The 21010-nt window shown below is 46.0% G+C and overlaps 1 protein-coding gene and 1 pseudogene across 1 annotated transcript; both read right to left on the bottom strand.

Moving 5' to 3' along the window:
• Positions 1 to 1388: 1388 nt before the first annotated feature.
• LOC117885384 (olfactory receptor 6N1-like) lies at positions 1389 to 2376 on the bottom strand. The gene has a single exon (XM_034786696.1). The coding sequence runs from the start codon at positions 2352 to 2354 to the stop codon at positions 1389 to 1391; it is 966 nt and encodes a 321-aa protein (XP_034642587.1). The 5' UTR covers positions 2355 to 2376.
• Positions 2377 to 19478: 17102 nt separating this feature from the next.
• LOC117885383 lies at positions 19479 to 20710 on the bottom strand (annotated as a pseudogene).
• Positions 20711 to 21010: the final 300 nt, after the last annotated feature.

Below are 21010 nucleotides of genomic sequence, written 5' to 3'. Positions count from 1 at the left end.
GAAAACACTGACCTCCAGTCTGTCCTTGGGGGCACAAGAAATGTTTTACAGCAACAAACCTTCTGATACTATCACCCACACTGTTTTATTTGCATTAGTCTGTAGGAATTTGATTACCAGATGTTACTGTCCAACACAGAGTAACAATGAACAGGGCCGGCTCTAGGTTTTTTGCCGCCCCAAGCAAAAAAAATTTTGGCTGCCCCCCACCCCAGCCCTGGGCTCTCTCTTCCTCCCCCTTCTGCACCCTCTAACACCCCAGCCCTGGGCTCTCTCTCCCCCCCCACCCGCACCCCCTGCCGCCCCAGCCCTGGTGCTGGTGCCACCAGTGATGACTCTGCCCGCTCCCCCCTCACCTCCAATCAGTCCGGTGCTGGCAGGGTCGGGGTAAACAGCGGGGCTCCCGGGCCGCACTTCAGTCCAGGGTCCCTCCATCCAGGGCTCCTGCCTCCAGTACTGGCCGGGACCAGGGAGGGCAGAGCTGGGGGACCGCCCCGGCAGGTGGCTGAGGAGCCAGGGCAGGGTAGTCCCAGAGGCAGCGGAGTCCTGGAGAGCGGGATGCAGGCCCGGCACGGCAGCACCCCACCCTCTATGGCCCCGCTGCTGCTGCTGCTTCTGGCCGCCCTGCCACAGTCCCTGGGCAGCTTGGGCCGCTTCGCCCAGCCCCAGCTGCAGCACTGGGGAGCGGCCGCCCTGCGGCACCTGCAGACGGCTCCGTGTGCCCCGTGGGGTGTCCCCCAGCCTGAGTGTCCCCCGCTCGAAGCCTGCCCGGCCCAGCCACAAGGTGTGGGCGCTGGTCCCCCGCGGCACGAACCGCAGTGGCTACAGGGCGCCCCCCACACACGACGCGCTGCTGCTGCCAGAGCCGGCTCTAGGCTTTTGCCACCGGAAGCAGAAAAAACAAATGGCCAGAATGCTGCCCTTGAAAATGTGCTGCCCAAGCACGTGCTTGGTTTGCTGGTCCCTAGAGCCAGCCCTGACAATGAACAACAAGGAATATACACATGGATTTGCATTTTTATTTAGTGGAGTTTGTGCCTTACAGGACAAGACAGCTCTGTGCATTATCAGATGCCATCAATGCTCCTCACATAAGGTGAATGTTAAGTCAACACCACGCAGAAAAAAAAAGCATCTTGTATGTGTCAGTGCTGCACTGCTGTACATGAGAGGGGGATAGAATTCTCCACAACCTCACATTCCTCTTTGTTACATAGACACAGCAGGGGACCATAAACACCCTGCCTCGGTAACTCCATGCAGATCGTCTCTATTGCTTTCCCCCATCAGCCCTGACATATTCAATGGGAGTTTTCAACTTGATATCAGTGGGGGCTTTCTGCCTAAATCTCCCGGGCAGCTTTGAAAACCTTGGCCTCAGTAATGATCTAAGAGTCTCTGCATGTTTTTTTGAAAGCCACATATTGACTGAGTGCTTTGCTCAAGGCTTCCCTTACCTCTCTGTTTCTCAGGCTGTAGATGAGGGGGTTCACCAGGGGAGTCAGGACCGTGTAGCAAAGAGAGAGCACTTTCTTTAGCACTCTCAGTGTATTGAGTGTTGGTAACATGGAGACACTCATTAGGGTTCCGTAGAAAATTGTTACCACAATGAGGTGGGAGGAGCAGGTGGAAAAGGCTTTGTGCCTCCCAGTGGTGGAAGGGATTCTCAGGATGGTGGTGATGATGCACACGTAGGATGTCAGGGTTAACAGGAACGGAGGCAGAGTGAATACACAGGCTAGGATGAAATTCAACAACATGATCAGGAGCGTGTCCCCACAGGAAAGTTTAATCAGTGGGATGGGATCACAATACAAATGGTCAATTTCATTTGGGCCACAGAATATGAACTGTGACATGAGTAATATAACAATGGTAATAGCCAAACAACCATTGAACCATGACCCAGCAGCCAACTGGAGGCAAAACCTGGCATTCATCAGAGCTGAATAGTGCAGGGGTTTACATATCGCTAAATACCGATCATAAGACATCACTGCTAGCAGATAGCATTCCGTACCTACCAGACCACCAAAGAAGTACAGTTGTGCGATGCAGCCACTGACTGAGATAGTTTTGTCCCCAGTCAGGAGACTGGCCAGTATCCTGGGGAGGATGGTGGAGGTGTAGCAGATCTCCAAGCAAGACAGGTTCCCCAGGAAGAAGTACATGGGGGTGTGAAGGTGCTGATCAGCCACAACTAGCACAACCATGAGGGTGTTTCCGGCCACAGTTGCCATGTAAATCACTAGAAACAGCAGGAAGAGAAGAATTTGCAGCTCAGGGAGATCTCCGAATCCCAGGAGGATGAATTCTGTGATGGCCGTTTGGTTTCCCCAGTCTCTGTCTGCCATGGGTTGAGTTTAGGAACCAGAAAACAAGCCGTGCCAGTGAATTGGAAGAACATAGAGCTGAAAGTTAATCAAGTGTCAGGAATTCATTCCATGAGCTTTCAAAAACTCCTCCCCCGCTGAAATGTTAAGGCTAAATATAGATTTTAGAGCAAAGTGCCCAGGATTCTCAGTCTGAGAACAGATCTTTGGTATCCCTACAGATTCACTCTCTGCCATACCTGAATAATAACTATGATAACAACAGCCCATTTCTCTGGTACCCCAATTAGTGATGTGACTGATCAGACCCCTTCTTGATCTGCTGTCATATCCTGTCTGCTGACATATTGGGGCTTAGCAATGATACTTCAAAGCAGCATTGCACTGGTGGCCATGGGCAGAATCATGCCATGTCTTAGGAGGAGTCAAAATCAATAAATACATCAACTCAAATCTTGGACTGATATTTTCAGTAACATCTAGTGTCCTTAGGCACCGATCTTCTGTTAGAATTTACAGGAGTTAATCTAATAATCGATGTTAGTAAAATCAGAATTTTAGTGTCCTACAGGAAAAGGAATAATTATTTTCACTTCCACAAGAGATAAGTTTATGTCATAAATTATTAAATGGAGTCAGTTCTTCCTTACTTCATGTAATGATGATGATGGTGACATGATGAGGCACTGGCAATGCCTTTTCTGTTTCAGATTCACATTCCCTGTGTTAACTCTGAAGCAATAATAACATACAGCTCTCTTCAGGGTGGATTTTAGGAAAGGGCAAAACCAGGCTGATGTGCAACCCTAACTGGGATGTGACTCTCACACTGCGTAATGATTGAAGGCTGATAATATGGGAACAAGAACGGACCTGGGGAACAAAGATGCTGCCCCTGAAGTCAGAGCGCATCTGGCATGTTCTGAATGTGATCAGGGGACTCACACTGTCCCAGATCCCAGTCAATCGACCATAGCTCCATTGGAGTCGATGGGCCAGATCCCTGGCTGAGGACCTTTCACAGGACATGTATCTCAATTTCCCCATTGTTAAATGGCGCTGTTAACACCAACTGGCTCTGCTGTGAGAAGCTGCAGCCAAAAGTGCCAAAACTCAAAAGTTGCATGCAGTTTTATTCAGTCCTAGGATATTAGAGACGCAAGGTGGGTGAAGTAATAGAGCTAAAGGAGAGCTCTGTTTTGTTCTAAAGCTTGTCTCTCTTACCACCAGAAGTTGGTCCAAGAAAAGACCTCACCTCACCCCTCTTGTCTTGCTAATATTCACAAAACATACGCATGCCCTGTCTGGAAGGTGCTATAGAAATGCCGTCAGGAAGATGGAGCTCACCTGTAACCACAGGAGAAGCTTGAAGAGATGAGCTCTGATATCTCAGGGTTCAGCCGCCAGGACTCAGGCTGGTTCTTCTCAGTAATTAGACCTCCACCTACCTGAATGGACGAATTGCTGCCATGACCTGTCTTAGAACACGCTCTCCCCACTCCGTTTACAAAGTGCAGACATCTCCTTATACTTGTATCCTTCTCCGTGGCAGGCTGCATCTCTCTTGAGTCCACCTCCGAAGGGGCTGAGCCTGGGGAGTTGGCGCTGTGTTTTCTGTGCAGACGGTACAAACAACTGTCCTGATGCAACCAACCTCCCACAGCCAGAGGAATTGCCTTTCTGCTCCCTGCTCTATGAGGTCATTGCTCTTCATGGCAGAAATATAACACAGTGCCCATGGAGTGTATGGCCCTGCAGAGACTGTCTCTGCTCAGTAACCTTCACTCATGTAAATTGTCCCGTTGCTCTCAATAGAACAAGTGCATGAATAATAATGCTTGAAATCAGTCAGGTGTGCCAGATTGGGGGTCGAAGCTGTGCAGTTTAACAAACACAGAGATGATTTAATGTAAAGTAAATTTAATCTGTACTTTGCAAATGAGAGATTTGCATGACAGGAAATCTTTCTATCTTGCGCTCTTTCCCTCTTTCACACACAGACACACACACACAAACCTAATGGAAATATTTCTCCCACAGAACTTGTATGTGATTAGTGCCTGCTAATGTTTATTTATTTATTTCCCAATATTCTCTCCCTTTTACTGGGCAGCACAGAAATCAGGGCCTTGCCGATTGGTTTGCCATGGGAGGAGAATCTAGTGATCTGGAGTCTGGTAATTGCTTAGTGTAACTTGTTTATTGACACTATGTGCACCAGTCCTGGAGCAGAGATGGTCACAAATACCATGCAGGGAATCCCATCTTTAAGGAATCTCATCCCCATGCTTCAGGAGCAGGGCTAGCCTGCAGGACCTTTCCCCACACAATGAGTTCAGCCCAGAACCCTAAGGGTGAATGCTGGGCCATCCCCAGTGAGTGGGAGCTGGACAAGGGCAAGGTACGATCCCCCTCTGGATTGCACAGCACCTGCCTGAGGAGTGTATCTTGAAGCTCAGCTCTAGTGCTGTTGCCTGAACTAAATGTTTACATACAGAAGTACCTCAGAGTTATGAACACCAGAGTTATGGACTGACCAGTCGACCGCACACCTCATTTGGAATCGGAAGTACGCAATCAGGCAGCAGGAGATACAATAAATAAATAATGCAGTACTACAGTACAGTATGGTGTTAAACAAAAACTAATTAAAAATAAAGGGAAAGTTGAAAAACAGATTTGACAAGATAAGGCAACCTGTTTCTGTGCTTGTTTCATTTAAATTAAGATGGTTAAAAGCAGCATTTTTCTTCTGCATAATAAAGTTTCAAAGCTGTATTAAGTCAATATTCAGTTGTAAACTTTTGAAAGGACAACAATAATATTTTGTTCAGCATTATGAACAACCTCCATTCCTGAGGTGTTCTAACTCTGAGGCTCTACTGTATTTCTGATGGGATGCCATCTGGTGGACAGTTTGCTAATCACTATTCCAATCACCTTTGTAGTTCCCATGTAGTTCCTGGTGTGTGCTGAATGGGTTGCTTGTCCATTTCTCTCTGTTGGATTCTCATTTTGGAGACATTCCTGCCTCTCCCAAAGGAACAGAAAATAAATAATTTGAAATGGGAAATAAAATTTCTGGGATTCTCAGTCCTGTGGCAAGTGCCTCCAAATGGAAATATTTTGTTTCAGAAATGCTGCCACTGCAGAGGGACAAAATAACAAAAACCAGGTGCCTAAGCCACTGCCAGCTATTGGGATAGTCTATCAATTACTTTGCTTATTGCTAGGAATAGTTATTTAGTAGATCTTTGCAGTAACTTGGGTTAGTTAAGACAAATTCAGAAGGGAGTAGGGGTGAACCTGACCCTCTGTGCTCTGAACCTAACCTTCTGGGCCATTTTCTTGGAGTATGGGGGTTCAACTCTGTGAAAAACAGGCAGTCTGGAAATATGTACACCTGCCGGACTAACGACCCAAAAACCACAAAACCCGCATCCTGTTTTGGCATGCCTTCTCACCTTTACTTTTACTCCATTTGACCAGCTATGCAATACTCTTGATTGACATGTTTTTGTAATTTGTGGGGTACAAAAGGGGAATTAGGAGTCTGGTTCAAGCAGATCGCTTAGTAGACACATCAAGAAGTTCTCCAGACAGACAGGTGGCCACTGGAACTCTATTGCTGAAATTACACAAACATAAAAATATAAGAATGGCCATACTAGGTCAGACCAAAGGTCCATCTAGCTCAGTATCCTGTCATCTGACAGTGACCAATGCCAGGTGCCCCAGAAGTAAAGAACAGAACAGGTAATCACCAAGTGATCCATTTCCTGTCACTCATTCCCAGCTTTTGGCAAACAGAGGCTAGGGACACCATTCCTGCTCATCCTGGCTAACAGCCATTGGTGGACGTATCCTCCATGCATTTATCTAGTTCTTTTTTGAAACCTGTTATAGTCTTGGCCTTCACAATATACTCAGGCAATGGGTACTTCCTTTTGTTTGTTTTAAACCTGCTGCCTATTAATTTCGTTGGGTGACCCTAGTTCTTGTGTTATGAGAAGGAGTTAATAACACTTCCTTATTTACTTTCTACACACCAGTCATGATTTTTATAGACCTAAATCATATCCCCGCTTTACTCATCTCTTTTCCAAGCTGAAAAGTCACATATTTGTTAATCTCTCCTCATACTGAAGCTGTTCCATACCCCTAATCATTTTTCTTGCCCTTTTCTGTACCTTTTCCAATTCCAATATGTCTTTTTTTTAATTTATTTTATTTTATTTTTTTGGAAGGCGCAACCGCATCTGCATGTAGTATTCAAGATGTGGGCATACCATGGATTTATATAGAGGCAATATGACACTTTCTGTCTAATTATCTATCCCTTTGTTAATGATGCCCAACATTCTGTTTGCTTTTTTGACTGCCACTGCATATTGAGTGGATGTTTTGAGAGAACTATCCACAATGACTCCAAGATCTCTTTCTTGAGTGGTAACAGCTAATTTAGACCACATCATTTCATATGTATAGTTGGGATTATGTTTTCCAATGTGCATTACTTTGCATTTATCAACACTGAATTTCATCTGCCATTTTGTTGACAACTCATCTAGTTTTTAGAGATCCCTTTGTAGCTTCTCACAGTCTGCCTGGGACTTAACTAGCCTGAGTAGTTTTAAATCATCTGCAGATTTTGCCATCTCACAGTTTACCCCTGTTTCCAGATCATTTATGGATATGTTGAATAGGACTGTTTCCAGTACAGACCCCTGTGGGACACCACTATTTACATCTCTCCATTCTAAAAACTAACCATTTATTCCTACCCTTTGTTTCCTATCTTTTAACCAGTTAATAATCCATGAGAGGACCTTCCCCCTTATCCCATGACAGCTAATTTTGTTTAAGAGCCTTGTGGTGAGGGACCTTGTCAAAGGTTTTCTGAAACTCTAAGTACACTATATCCACTGGATTCCCCCTTGTCCACATGCTTGTTGACCCACTCAAAGAATTCTAGTAGATTGGTGAGGCATGATTTTCCTTTACAAAAACAATGTTGACTCTTCCCCAACAAATTATGTTCATCTATGTATCTGACAATTTTGTTCTCTACTATAGTTTCAACCAGTTTGCCCGGTACTGAAGTCAGGCTTACCAGCCTGTAATTGCCAGGATCACCTCTGGAGCCCTTTTTTAAAATTAGCGTCACATTAGCTATCCTCCAATCAGTTGGTACAGAAGCTGATTAGAATTATAGGTTTCAGAGTACAGTTAGTAGTTCTGCAATTTCACATTTGAGTTCCTTCAGAACGTTTAGGTGAATACCATCTGGTCCTGGTGACTTATTACTGTTTAATTTATCAATTTGTTCCAAAACCTCCTCTAATGATACCTCAATCTGGGACAGTTCCTCAGATTTGGCACCTAAAAAGAATGGCTCAGATTTTTTTTCATAGATTCTAGGACTGGAAGGGACCTCGAGAGGTCATCAAGTCCAGTCCCTTGCCCTCATGGCAGGACCAAATACTGTCTAGACCATCCCAGATAGACATTTATCTAACCTACTCTTAAATATCTCCAGAGATGGATGTTCCACAAACTCCCTAGGCAATTTATTCCAGTGTTTAACCACCCTGACAGTTAGGAACTTTTTCCTAATATCCAGCCTAAACCTCCCTTGCTGCAGTTTAAGCCCATTGCTTCTCGTTCTATCCTTAGAGGCTAAGGTGAACAAGTTTTCTCCCTCCTCCTTATGACACCCTTTTAGATATCTGAAAACTGCTATCATGTCCCCTCCAACTCTTCTCTTTTCCAAACTAAACAAACCCAATTCTTTCAGCGTTCCTTCATAGGTCATGTTCTCAAGACCTTTAATCATACTTGTTGCTCTTCTCTGGACCCTCTCCAATTTCTCCACATCTTTCTTGAAATGCGGTGCCCAGAACTGGACACAATACTCCAGTTGAGGCCTAACCAGTGCAGAGTAGAGCAGAAGAATGGCTTCTCATGTCTTGCTCACAACACACCTGTTAATGCATCCCAGAATCATGTTTGCTTTTTTTGCAACAGCATCACACTGTTGACTCATATTTAGCTTGTGGTCCACTATAACCCCTAGATCCCTTTCTGCCATATTCCTTCCTAGACAGTCTCTTCCCATTCTGTATGTGTGAAACTGATTGTTCCTTCCTAAGTGGAGCACTTTGCATTTGTCTTTGTTAAACTTCATTTTGTTTACCTCAGACCATTTCTCCAATTTGTCCAAATAATTTTGAACTATGACCATTTCCTCCAAAGCAGTTGCAATCCCTCCCAGTTTGGTATCATCTGCAAACTTAATAAGCATACTTTCTATGCCAATATCTAAGTTGTTGGTGAAGATATTAAACAGCGCTGGTCCCAAAACAGACTCCTGCAGAACCCCACTTGTTATGCCTTTCCAGCAGGATTGGGAACCATTAATAACTACTCTCTGAGTACAGTTATCCAGCCAGTTATTGTATTTGCCTAGTTTATTGATAAGAATATCATGCAAGACCGTATCAAATGCCTTACTAAAGTCTAGGTATACCACATCCACCGCTTCTCCCTTACTCACAAGACTCGTTATCCTATCAAAGATTTGGGGATCTCCCTCAAATCCTCAGCCATAAAGACCGATGCAAAGAATTCATTTAGTTTCTTCTGTCAAAGTCAGACTCAGGACTCACAATTTGTCAGACCACTCTGTTTATTAGCAAAAGCGCTCTGCTAATGCACCCAGAAAATGTGAGTGCCATACGAGGCTCAAACCACCTTATTTATACAGATAAAAGGGCGCGAGATTAACAAGATGACAAAGGGAGCAGAACTAATAAGTTTACCTGGGGCTAGACACATATTTCTTGTCCTTATTTACTCTCACCAATCTCCTGTTAATGTCCCACCATCAGCTTAAGTGGACCCATTCTTCAATACCTTAATGTTCCTCTTCCTGACAACTTTATCTCAACATTCCTCATTCCTGCTTAAAAGAACATACAGCATTTGTTTAATTCATTCTACTTCTACAATATAATTCATTCTACGTTCACAATCCCTCCTTTTGGTCAAACTACGCAATGACCAACAATTATTGGGTTCCACATATCAACCGTTCTTTGTCTCTTTGTTCATCAGTGATATTTAGAATCATCATATTAGCACTCTGGTTTGGGGCAGCTATCTGCGTGAAATGTCTTACACAATTTTGGATACAACAGAAGATTAACTGAAAACATACAAAAATCATTAGGATTCCAAACAGGATAGTCAAGGATCCCTGAAACAACCAGCCTCCTATGCCAAAGAAATTGAACAGGTTACTTAGCCACTTCCATAAAGAACTTGGCTCTTCATGGGGAAGATATGAGATCTGTTCTAAGTGGCTAGTGTGATCTATTATCTCATTGGTGTTGTCAGGTATATACACACAACATTCTTTTCCAATGAGAGCACAGGTCCCTCCTTTGGCCGCCAGCACTATGTCCAATGCCTGATGGTTTTGGAGGGCCATCTGTTGGATCGCCCCTGTTTCTTTAGCCAGGGCTCTTAAACTTTCTCCGGTTTCATTTGCCATTATTTCAACTACTGCTTGTAACCTCAGGAGCCTTTTTGCATGGTGTATTACTCCCCCAAATGGGATAAAGGAACTGCCAATAGCCTCTTCCCAGGTTAAGGGGCTTATGTTATTTACATACCATTGGGCATCTGATAAATCCCTTCTTTTCCACCTGAAATTACGGAGGCATTCTTGTGGGAAGGACTCTAGCACTCGCAATTGTGGGACGAACTGGGTGGGATAACAGATACCTGACTAGTTAGCTGGTAATGCTGTATAAGCTTTGGTCCCACAAACCCAATGATGCCCTATCAAGGCCAGAAAGGGTCAGTTGCACCCATTTGCCATGTAGGTGCCTGCAAAGGAGGAATAATATCCCCCAAAGGGCACATGGTAATTCTCCTTACGAGGAGTGGTGTTATTTGCATGGCATTGAAAGACTGTATTGTTCTCACTAAGGTTACTGTAAGGAGAACATGAGATTGATTTCTCTGTTTGATCCCAGGTTGAGAAAAAATCATATCCCCATACCTGGCCTGCCACGTTTTAGTTTTGTTTGAATAATCCCATACACCATTGGCCACAATATGCTGAAGGCAACTGCTCCTTCCCAGATCCAGCCCTGTCCCATTACACACCCAACACCAATGACCTTTTCCCTCCACCACTCTTATCCATTTAGATACATTTATTCCCACTGCTTCCCAAGTGACATTGCTGTTCCATGTTTTGTTAAATGGACGAGGTCCTCCAGTGAGGTCTGGGGGATTGAGTGGGATTGCCAGGACAGGAACACCAGCTTGAGAGTGGGCTGGGATGTGGCTGCAGACCCAGCAATTAGAGATATTAAGGGTCTGAGCTATCCACACTTGCTGCTGGATAAAAGAATTGTCATCGTGGACTCCCCAAACCTTAAGACACCAGCAGCCAAGGAACAGGAGCCACCAGAGGCACATGCTGGAGGCAAAGGCCTTCTGGTTCTGACAACCTCAACTGAGGGAACCACAGTCATGGTTTTACCTCCACCAGGCAGCAGGCACCAGGCTCGCTAGTGCTTTTTCTTGGGCCTTGCTTTAGGTCATTGTCTGCTTCTGGCAACCCTTACGAGAGTGTAGATTGTAAGGTATTGCAGGCTGTTCCTCTACGTCTTCTTCTGGAGTCAAAATTTACTCTGCGTGGTCCTGAGGTGATGACTGGTTTGCTGGGGGGTGTCTTTTTACACTGCGAAGCATGTATCCACACTGCGATGCCAGATAGTTTAACAGCCGTCTGGGTAGTAAGCAGTACCTGATGATGACCCTTCTTCTGGGGCTCCAAGGCGTGTTTTCGATGGTGGTGTCGTACATAGACCCAATCACCTGACTCGAGGTCGTGGCAAGCGTCAGAGGTGGGTTCCATCAGCCAGGTGGCTCGAACCTGTGAATGGAAGTGACTTACAGCTTGCATTATCCCTTGCAATATTGGAGGAGTGTACTGTGAGTCAAGTTCAAGTCTGGCAATGGTAGCCATAGCTTGCATAGGGCGTCCCATAACAATTTCAAAGGGACTCAATTTATGCCTTTGGGATGGAGTGGATCGCATTTCCATAAGGGCCAGCGGTAAAGCTGCTGACCAGTTTAACCTTGTAGAGTCACAAATTTTAGCAAGCTTATTCTTAAGTACACCATTTCGTCTTTCAACTGCACCTGCGCTCTGTGGGTGGTAGGGACAGTGTAACAGGTATGTGATATGTAATACACGATCGAGGTGCTGAACAAGTTGTCCAGTAAAATGTGAACCTCGGTCACTGGACAGAGTGGCAGGAATTCCCTTGGCAGGCATAATATGATTTAACAAACATATGGCAACAGACAGTGAGTCAGCCTTGCGACAAGGAAAGGTTTCAATCCAACCAGAAAATAAACATACCTTAACCTTCATATTGTTGACACTTAGGCATTTGTACAAAATCAAGTTGCCAATGCAAGACTGGTGCTTGGGGCAGGCCCCGGAACCCCTGAGCCACTTTTACAGGTTTACCAATATTGTGGCTTTGGCAAGTGATACAGGCAGCACAGTGGTGGGCTGCAAAAGAGCTGAAATGGTTGGCTCACCATCCTGCCTTAGTTACAGCAGAGACCATCCCCTCCTTTCTGACATGCGAAACACCGTGTTGCAGTGCGGCCAGAGATGGGTAGAGTGAATAGCGGGCCACAAAGGTGCCGTAGGCAAACGCCAAAAGGAATCAGGATGTAGAGAGCAACCTTGGGCAACCCAGGAGTCTTTTTCAGCTTCTGGGCCAGAGTCTTGGAGCAGGGTGAGGTCAGTGAGGGACAGCGGTGGTATAGAAACAGAAAGGGAACCTAGAAACACATCTGGGAATGTTCTATGGCAGCAGGATGTTTAGCAGAGGTGTCAACAAATGCGTTACCCTTAGCAACATCAGTATCCGCCATCGAGTGGCCAGGGCACTTAACAGTAGCTAGGGCAGACGGAAGTAAAACTGCATAGAGGAGAACAGTGACGTAGGGGTGATTTTTGATAGGGGTACCGGCAGAGGTAAGGAAACCCCAAGCTTGCCAGAGGGTGCCAAAGTCATGTACAACCCCAAAAGCGTAGCGGGAGTCAGTGTAAATGGTGGCGGAGCATTCCTCCGCCAAAAAGCAAGCACGGGTGAGGGCAACTAATTCGGCGACTTGCGCTGAGGTCACAGAAGGTAAAGGCACAGCTTCTAGGGTTTCAGAGAGTGACACCACAGCGTATCCTGCAAGGAGATGACCTTGGTTGTCTCAAAAACAGGAACCATCAGCAAACAAAACAAGGTCAGAATTAGGGAGAGGGACATCAGAAAGGTCTGGGCGCGAGACGGTGACAGCAGAGACAGTTGCAAGGCAGTCGTGGGGTTCACCGTCATCAGACAAAGGAAGGAGAGTGGCAGGGTTTAATTGAGAACAACGCTTCACGGTGATATGCGAAGCCGACAGCAGTAAAAGTTCGTACCTGGTGAGGCGGGCGGAGGAGAGGTGGGCTGTGTTAAGTTGTAGCAGGAGAGTTTCCACAGAATGAGGGACCATGAGGGTAAGAGGAGAGTAGAGGACAAGGGATTCAGACATTTTGACTAGGCGCGCCGCGATAGCTACAGCACGCAGGCAGGGGGGTAAGCCTTGGGTAACAGGGTCCAAAGTGGCAGAGAAATAAGCCAGTGGGCGGTTCTTGCCTCCGTGCACCTGAGTAAGAACTCCAAGTGCACACATAGATTGTTCGTGGCAGAAAAGGGTAAAAGGCTTAGAATAGCAAGGCAGCCCTAAAGCAGGGGCAGAAGTCAAACCCTGTTTGAGGGAAACAAAGACAGAGTTGGCCTCAGGGGGCCACGGCATGGGGTCAGGCACAGAGAACCGAGTGAGTTCCTGGAGAGGTTTTGCAAGGAAGGCATATTGGGAAATCCATTGCCTGCAAAATCCAGCCATGCCCAAAAACTTTCGGACCTGGCGTGGGGAGCAGGGTCGGGGAAAGCTAAAGATAGCTTGGACGTGGGTGGGAGAAATTGTACGGGAAACCTGGGAGAGGAGAAAGCCAAGGTATGTGACAGAGGCTTGACAGAGCTGTAGCTTAGAGCAAGAAGCCTTGTGACCCTTGTTTGCTAGGGCAGTAAGGAGCACTAAAGAATCAGTTTCTGAGGCAGATAACGAAGGGGAACAGAGGAGTAGATCATCTACATATTGGACCAGTGTGGACCCAGACACGAAAACAAGGTCAGTGAGGTCTCGGGCTAATGCTTGGGAAAAGTAAGATGGGCTTTCAGTATACCCCTGAGGGAGCGTGGTCCATGTATACTGCTGTCCCTTGTAAGAAAATGCAAAAATATACTAGAAGTCAGGGTGAACCGGGACAGAAAAGAATGCAGAGCACAAAACAACAACAGTAAAATGAGTTGCATCTGGTGGGATAGAAGCCAGAATCGTTGCTGGGTTAGAGACAACAGGAAAGGCGGATATGACAATGTGGTTAATGGCTCGAAGTTCCTGAACAAACCTCCACGATTTACCATCAGCTTTTCGAACTGGGAGGATAGGGGTGTTACGGGGCTGGAACAGGGGACAATAATGCTTTGTTCCCGCAGGGCGGTCATGACCGGAGCAATGCTAGCCTCTGCTTCAGGATTTAAAGGGTATTGAAACAGGCAAGGCAGGGGTTTGGAAGAGTCAACAGTAATGCAGACGGGGTCAGTATTTAAGCGGCCCACTTCAGATGGGTGGGTTGGCCACAGAGAGGATGGGACCTGTGAAATTAGGTGTTCAAGGGACAGGATCAATGGGCAACAGGGGACCGGAGTGGAAAGGGAAGTTTCAGACAGCAGGGAGGCCACAGAATCACTCAGAGAGGACTGGAGGATTTGTAAGTAGACACCATCCGGGGAACAGTAGATGGTACAGCCAAGTTTACATAACAGATCCCGACCCAAAAGGTTTACCGGAGTGGAATCAGAGAGAAGGAATGCATAATCCACGGAAAGGGGACCAACCTGGATCGGTAGAGGCTTTGAAAGGGGATAAGGGGTTGGGACTCCCGTAATGCCCACACCGGACATGTTTTTTTCAGAGCGGGGAACCGTAGGCAGGTCGGTAGTATGAACTGCAGAAAATGAAGCTCCCATATCAACAAGGAAAGGGAGAGAAAGATCATTGATAGTCAAAACACACTCACCCGTGGGAGTGAGAGGTAGTAAAGGAGCTAAAATTTCCTGAGGTTCCCCGGCGTCCCATCATTGCTGTGGGACAAAGTAAGGCTGGGGACTGACTGGCTGTGCCGACAGGGGGTCTAGCTGGTTGTTTACAGAGCTATTAGGCCAGCGCGGACACTTGTTCTTCCAATGTCCGGGCTGCTTACAGTAATTACAAACATCCCCAAAACCCGAAAATCCATTCTACGGCCCCTCCCGCAACCACATCCCCGTCCTTGGAACCCTCCCCGTCCCCGGTACTGTCTGCCCTGCCCTGAATAATGCTATATTTGCAGGGCCATTAATTTTTGGGATGACTGTTCCTTCTTTCCTTTTAGAGTGCGGTGGCAGTGTTCTGCCACTGCTTGCAATTTGTGCATGGTTTCGATCTCCCACCCAACACTTATTCGCTTTAGCATACTGCCAATAGCAGGTAGGAGGCCATTAATAAACGCACGAGCCAGGGCCCCCTGTCCATTTTCACCCAGTTGCTGTATACCAGAATGTTGCAGAAAAACATGAGTCAGGCGGGTGCAATAGTCGCCTGGGCTTTCTCCCTGTCATTGTTTACAGCAATGTATGGCCGTCCAGTTGGTTTTAGGAGTCCATACTCGAGGAATGGCCTCATGTAGGTGTTTAGCTCGGCCTTTACATTTGTTCCGGTAGGCAGCGTCAGAACCGGTGTCTGGCAAATTAGAATGGCGCTCACTGGCAGGCCAATTTGCTGTTGTGAGCCTTTTTTCATGCTCGCTAGTGGTTACAAGTAGCTTGCAGGAGGTCTGCCTCAGAGGGTTCATAGGTGTCGCACACTAACAAAAATTCCTCTGCGAATTTGGTAGGATTTTCCAGGGGCTTCGGAAAGCCTTTTACAATTAACTGGAGCTCTGTACAAGTCCAGGATTTATAGCTCCAAGTGGGACCCCCTTGATGGCCCCCAGTATGCAGGATTCAGAGGGGAGCCTGGATAGTTTTAGAGCAAGAACGCAAGCAGTGGGTCCAATCATTATCTAGGCTATCTTTGTATGTATGAGGGAAAACAGAGGAGTCAGGCAGACTGGAGGGTTTTGGGGGAATGGGGGGGTTTTCTTTACGGGTCTGAGTGGTACCAGAGGACTGGGTCTTGGCGGTATCGGATGATCCGGACTGGCCTGCACTGGAGACCTCTGAGAGTTGTTCCTGAACTGGGGAGCTTGGTGACCGTCTATTGATCCAAGACAAGGCTGCCAAGCCAATTAATGCATCTTCCTCTCGTCGTCCCCAGAATTTAACAAGGGGCTTTCTTCGTCCTCTTCCACAATGAGATGGGAGTATGAAGGGGGTCAGGATTGATCTGAGTCTTCTCGGAGAACGGGGTAAAGGGGAGCGCTCAGTCTGGTGGTGGGAGAGGAGGCTTCCAATAAAGCTTTTAACTTATCATTAGAATCTTTGAGAGAGGCGAGTTTCGATTCTGTCCACCTATGATTTGCCTCTTCCCACCAGTGCATGAAACAATCAGCCTCTCCTCTAACCAATTTAGTTTTAGGTTGGCTGAGTTTGTCTTTTAAGATGTCCACTCGGTCTTTGTCCCAAGATCCTAACGGTGGCCACTGAGTTTTGGGATTCCCCTGAGGCCTGGACCACACTAACCCCCCACTTCGAACTAAGGTACGCAAATTCAGCTACGTTAATAACGTAGCTGAATTCAAAGTACCTTAGTTCAAACTTACCGCGGGTCCAGACACAGCAGGCAGGCTCTCCCGTCGATGCCACATACTCCTCTCGCCGAGCTGGAGTACTGGCGTCGACGGCGAGCACTTCCGGGATCGATCCCAGAAGATCGATTGCTTACGGCCGGACCAGATAGTAAGTGTAGACCTGCCCTGAGTTAACCTAGACCATTTTTCCAGAAATGTACAGGAGTCAGGACCCTTCCTAAAATGCATAAAATGAGCCGGTGTTCCTTTAGGGAACTGTCCCGACTTAGACGTCTGGTTACCCATACAGGAGGACTTTACACACACCAATCACATAAGAAGGAAATTAGGGTTCGTCAGAGCGATGCCCGGTGCAACACACAAAAGGAGCCCACAGGCTACTGACTCAATCGCCCTTGCTTTCACACCAAGGGTTTTACCCAAGGCGCGGTGAGGCTGCGATTGTGCAGATTTCACTCACTCAGGCCGCGGGTACAGGAACCACTTGGTCGGCCGATCCCTGGACGGAGACGGTGCTCAGACTCAAACACTCCACAGGGAGGATGGATAGACACAGAGACAGGACAGTCCTCAGTCCAGACAAAACACAGAAATAATTACCTGATCAGATGCCTGATGTCAGATACCGGGATCCCTACCAGAACAGAGTGGGAACCAACAGGTTCACTGGCGTAGACTTCACTGTGGTCGTGCACTTTTCTGTTCCAACGGAGGACCACTCGAGCCAAATGCCCAGGTGCCGGCTGCCACGGTCGTCCTGCAAAAACGGTCAAGAACCACACAACTCCAGCGAAGACGGTTGCCATCTCAGTGGGACCTCCAAATTGTCAAAGTCAGACTCAGGACTCACAATTTGTCAGACCACTCTGTTTATTAGCAAAAGCGCTCTGCTAATACACCCAGAAAATGTGAGTGCCATACGAGGCTCAAACCACCTTATTTATACAGATAAAAGGGCGCGAGATTAACAAGATTACAAAGGGAGCAGAACTAATAAATTTAAAGACACATATTTCTTGTCCTTATTTACTCTCACCAATCTCCTGTTAATGTCCCACCATCAGCTTAAGTGGACCCATTCTTCAATACCTGAATGTTCCTCTTTCTGACAACTTTATCTCAACATTCCTCATTCCTGCTTAAAGAAACATACAGCATTTGTTTAATTCATTCTACTTCTACAACATAATTCATTCTACTGTCACACTCCACAATGTGCTTATCATCCTTGAGTGCTTCTTTAGCATCTCGATCATCCAGTGGCCCCACTGACTGTTTAGCATGCTTCCTGCTTCTAATGTACTTAAAAAACAATTTGCTATTACTTTTTGAGTCTTTGGCTAGCTGTTATTCAAGTTATTTTTTGACCTTCCTAATTATATTTTTACACATAATTTGCAAGATTTTATGCTCCTTCCTATTTTCCTCACTAGGATTTAACTTCCACCTTTTAAAGGATGCCTTTTTGCCTCTCACTGCTTCTTTTACTTTGTTGTTTAGCCACGGTGGCACTTTTTTGGTTCACTTACTATGTTTTTTTAATTTGGGATATACACTTAATTTGAGCCTCTATTATGGTGTCTTTAAAAAGTTTCCATGCAGCTTGCAGATATTTCACTTTTGGCACTGTACCTTTTAATTTCACGAATGTCCTCATTTTTGTGTAGTCCCCCTTTCTGCTGTGTGTTTTGGGGGTTGTTCGCTCTTGGGACTAAGAGGGACCAGACATCAATCCATGCTCTCCAAATCTTCTGAACAAATCTCTCATATTTCAAACTTGTAAGTAACTGACAGGCAAGGCGTGTTAGGTTTATCTTTGTTTTCTCAACTTGTAAATGTTCATTTTGCTAGAGTGTTTATCTCTGTTTGCTGTAACCTTGAACTTAAGCTAGAGAGGGTTCCTCTGGGCTCTTTGATTCTAATTACCCAGTAAAGTTATTTTCCATCCTGATTTTACAGAGACGATTTTTACCTTTTTTTCTTTAATTAAAAGCCTTCTTTTTAAGAACCTGATTGATTTTTCCTTGTTTTAAGATCCAAGGGGGTTGGATCTGGACTCACCAGGAATTGGTGGGGGGAAAGGAGGGGGAATGGTTAATTTCTCCTTGTTTTAAAATCCAAGGGTTTGGATCGGTGTTCACCAGGAAATTGGTGAAGAAGTTTCTCAAGGCTACCCAGGGAAGGGAGTTAGCACTTGGGAGTGGAGGCAGCAAAACCAGATCTAAGCTGGTAATTCAGTTTAGAGGTTCTCATGCAGGTCCCCCACATCTGTACCCTAGAGTTCAGAGTGGGGAAGGAACCTTGACAGTGGCACTCAGGGGAAGTTGTGCAGATAGCTTGTTATCTGAGGAGAGAATGAGAATCCAGGGACTGGGAGATTGGAATTGGGGTGTGCGACTGGGAAACCGGGAAAGGAGGAATTGTTACAGGGGCGTTAAACAAGAAGGAAGCAATGGTTGGGGCGGAGAAGGAGGGGTTGATCTCACTGGCACTATGACACATTCCAAGTGGAAAACAGGAGGATTCCAGGTCTGAACAGATGTTGGGGGATTTGATGTTTTTAAACACCAAATTCTGCAGCCTAGTCCCAGGAACCTGTGAGATGCAATGGGGATCAAACCCAATATCATATAGGGCCACTTTGTCCCATGCTGACAGTGGATATGTTTAGGAATCAAAACTCCTTTTTATCAGTAGAGAAAATCTAATGTTGTATAGTCAGGGGATGTAGCATGACAGAGAGCAAACACACTCACGCTTTCCTAGAGACTTGTTTTCTTTCTTGGAATGCTCTTTAAAAAAAAATCTAAAATAGAAGGTTATTTGGTAAGGATCAAATATAGGACCTTGAGTATCACAGCCCAGGACTGTAATTCTTTGGAGAGTCTTTTTGTTTTGTACTGTGCCTTGCACAATGGGGTACTGGTCCATGAATGGAGGGTTTAGGAACTACAATTATATGAAAAAGAATGAGCAGTCCCTCTATTAGCTCACTAATTGAGTTTGTGTCACTATAGAAAAAGTGGAAGAATGAATTAGATTTACAGGTTCTTAGAACTTATTTGTCAAAATATTTCAAAAGTTTGTATTTCTGCTTTTGTTCATAGAAATCTACAGCATTTAGAGAGAACAAAAAGAGGCTGGAATTTGCAAAGGAGCCTAAGAGAGTTAGGTGCCAAAATTCTATTCAACTGGAGTTGAATGCATAACTACCATTACTTTTGGGGGATCCAATTCCCATTGAACGGGATTTGGGTGCCTACTTCTTTTAGGCTCTCAGTCAAAATGAATTGCCCACATTTATACATAGAGTCTCTGTGGGAGTTATGAACAGATCTCTGTTCTTTGCAGCAGAATGCAAAGAGTGAGGAGCCCTGGATGTTAGAACATCTTCTCCCCAGTGTTCTCCTCAGAGCCCCTTTCATCTCCTCGTTGCTAAGGCTGTAGATAATGGGGTTCAGTGTGGGCATGAGAACAATGTATAACAGAGCAGATACTCTGTCACTGTCCCCTCCACAACTCGACTTTGGTCTGAAATAAATAAAGCTGCCAGAGCCAAAGAACAGTTACCACCACCAGATGAGAGGAGCAGGTGGAGAAGGCTTTGCGCCTGCCTTCAGCAGAAGACATTTTGAGGATGGTGACCATGATGTGGGCATAAGGCACAAGGATCAGCAGGAAGGGAGCCATGACTACCAGCACGGCCACCACAAATATCTCCACTTCATTCGAGTAGGTATCGGTGCAGGCCAGCCTCAGCAGAGGGGGGATGCCGCAGAAGAAGTGGTGTGTCTCCTAGGGACCACAGAAGGGCAGACTGAATATCAGTGTGGTCTGCCCAAAGGAGACAGGGATGCTGGCGACATAGGACCCGGCCACCAGCAAAACACAGACTCCGTTGCTCATGATGGTGGTGTAACATAGTGGGTGGGAGATGGCCATGTAGCGGTCATAAGTCATGGCTGCCAGGAGGTAGCACTCTGCTGGGTGAAGAAGAGATAGAAATACAGCTGAGTGGTGCAGCCAATGAAGGAAATACTCTTCTTCTCCGCAAGCAGGTTGGCCAGCATCTTGGGGATGGTGATTAAGGTGTAGCAGATCTCCAGGAAAGACAGGTTCCAGAGGAAGAAATACATGGGGGTGTGGAAGGTCCAGTCCAGTGCTGTGATGAGCATGTTCCCCATCAGTGTGATAGTGAAGGAGGTCAGCACCAGCACAAAGAGCAACACCTGCATCTCCAAGAGATTGGAGAATCCCAGGAGGATGAAATATGTCACTACAGTGTGGTTTCTGCCTGGCATCTCTGCAAGATCCTTCACTGGCAAATGCAGGGAAGTTATCTAGATAATAGGGAGGAACGATAGATGTATAATCCACCAAATCTTCCCTCATTCTTTCATAGATTCTAGTTTGACTTCCTGCATATCATAGTCCAGAGAACTTCCTGAAATTATTTCTGTTGTAACAGCAGCAAAAATATTTTTACAAAAATATCCTGTCTTGATTTAAAATCTTGCTAGTGATGGAAAATCCACCACAGTCCTTGGTAATTAGTTCCAATCCATGCCTTATTTCCAGCCTGAACTCGTCTTGCTTGAACTTCCATATCCAAATGTCTGGTTAGATAGAAAACAATTTATCTCCATGGGCTTTCTTCTCGCACCTATTTCCTTTTCCTATTGAAATGTATCCTTGATCAATACTTATCCCCATCAATCTGCCTACCCAGATGCACACTGTTATGGGT

The sequence above is a fragment of the Trachemys scripta genome, chromosome 12, assembly GCF_013100865.1.
Source record: "Trachemys scripta elegans isolate TJP31775 chromosome 12, CAS_Tse_1.0, whole genome shotgun sequence".
Taxonomy (NCBI): domain Eukaryota; kingdom Metazoa; phylum Chordata; order Testudines; family Emydidae; genus Trachemys; species Trachemys scripta.
This window is presented reverse-complemented; position numbering and strand designations above follow the sequence as displayed.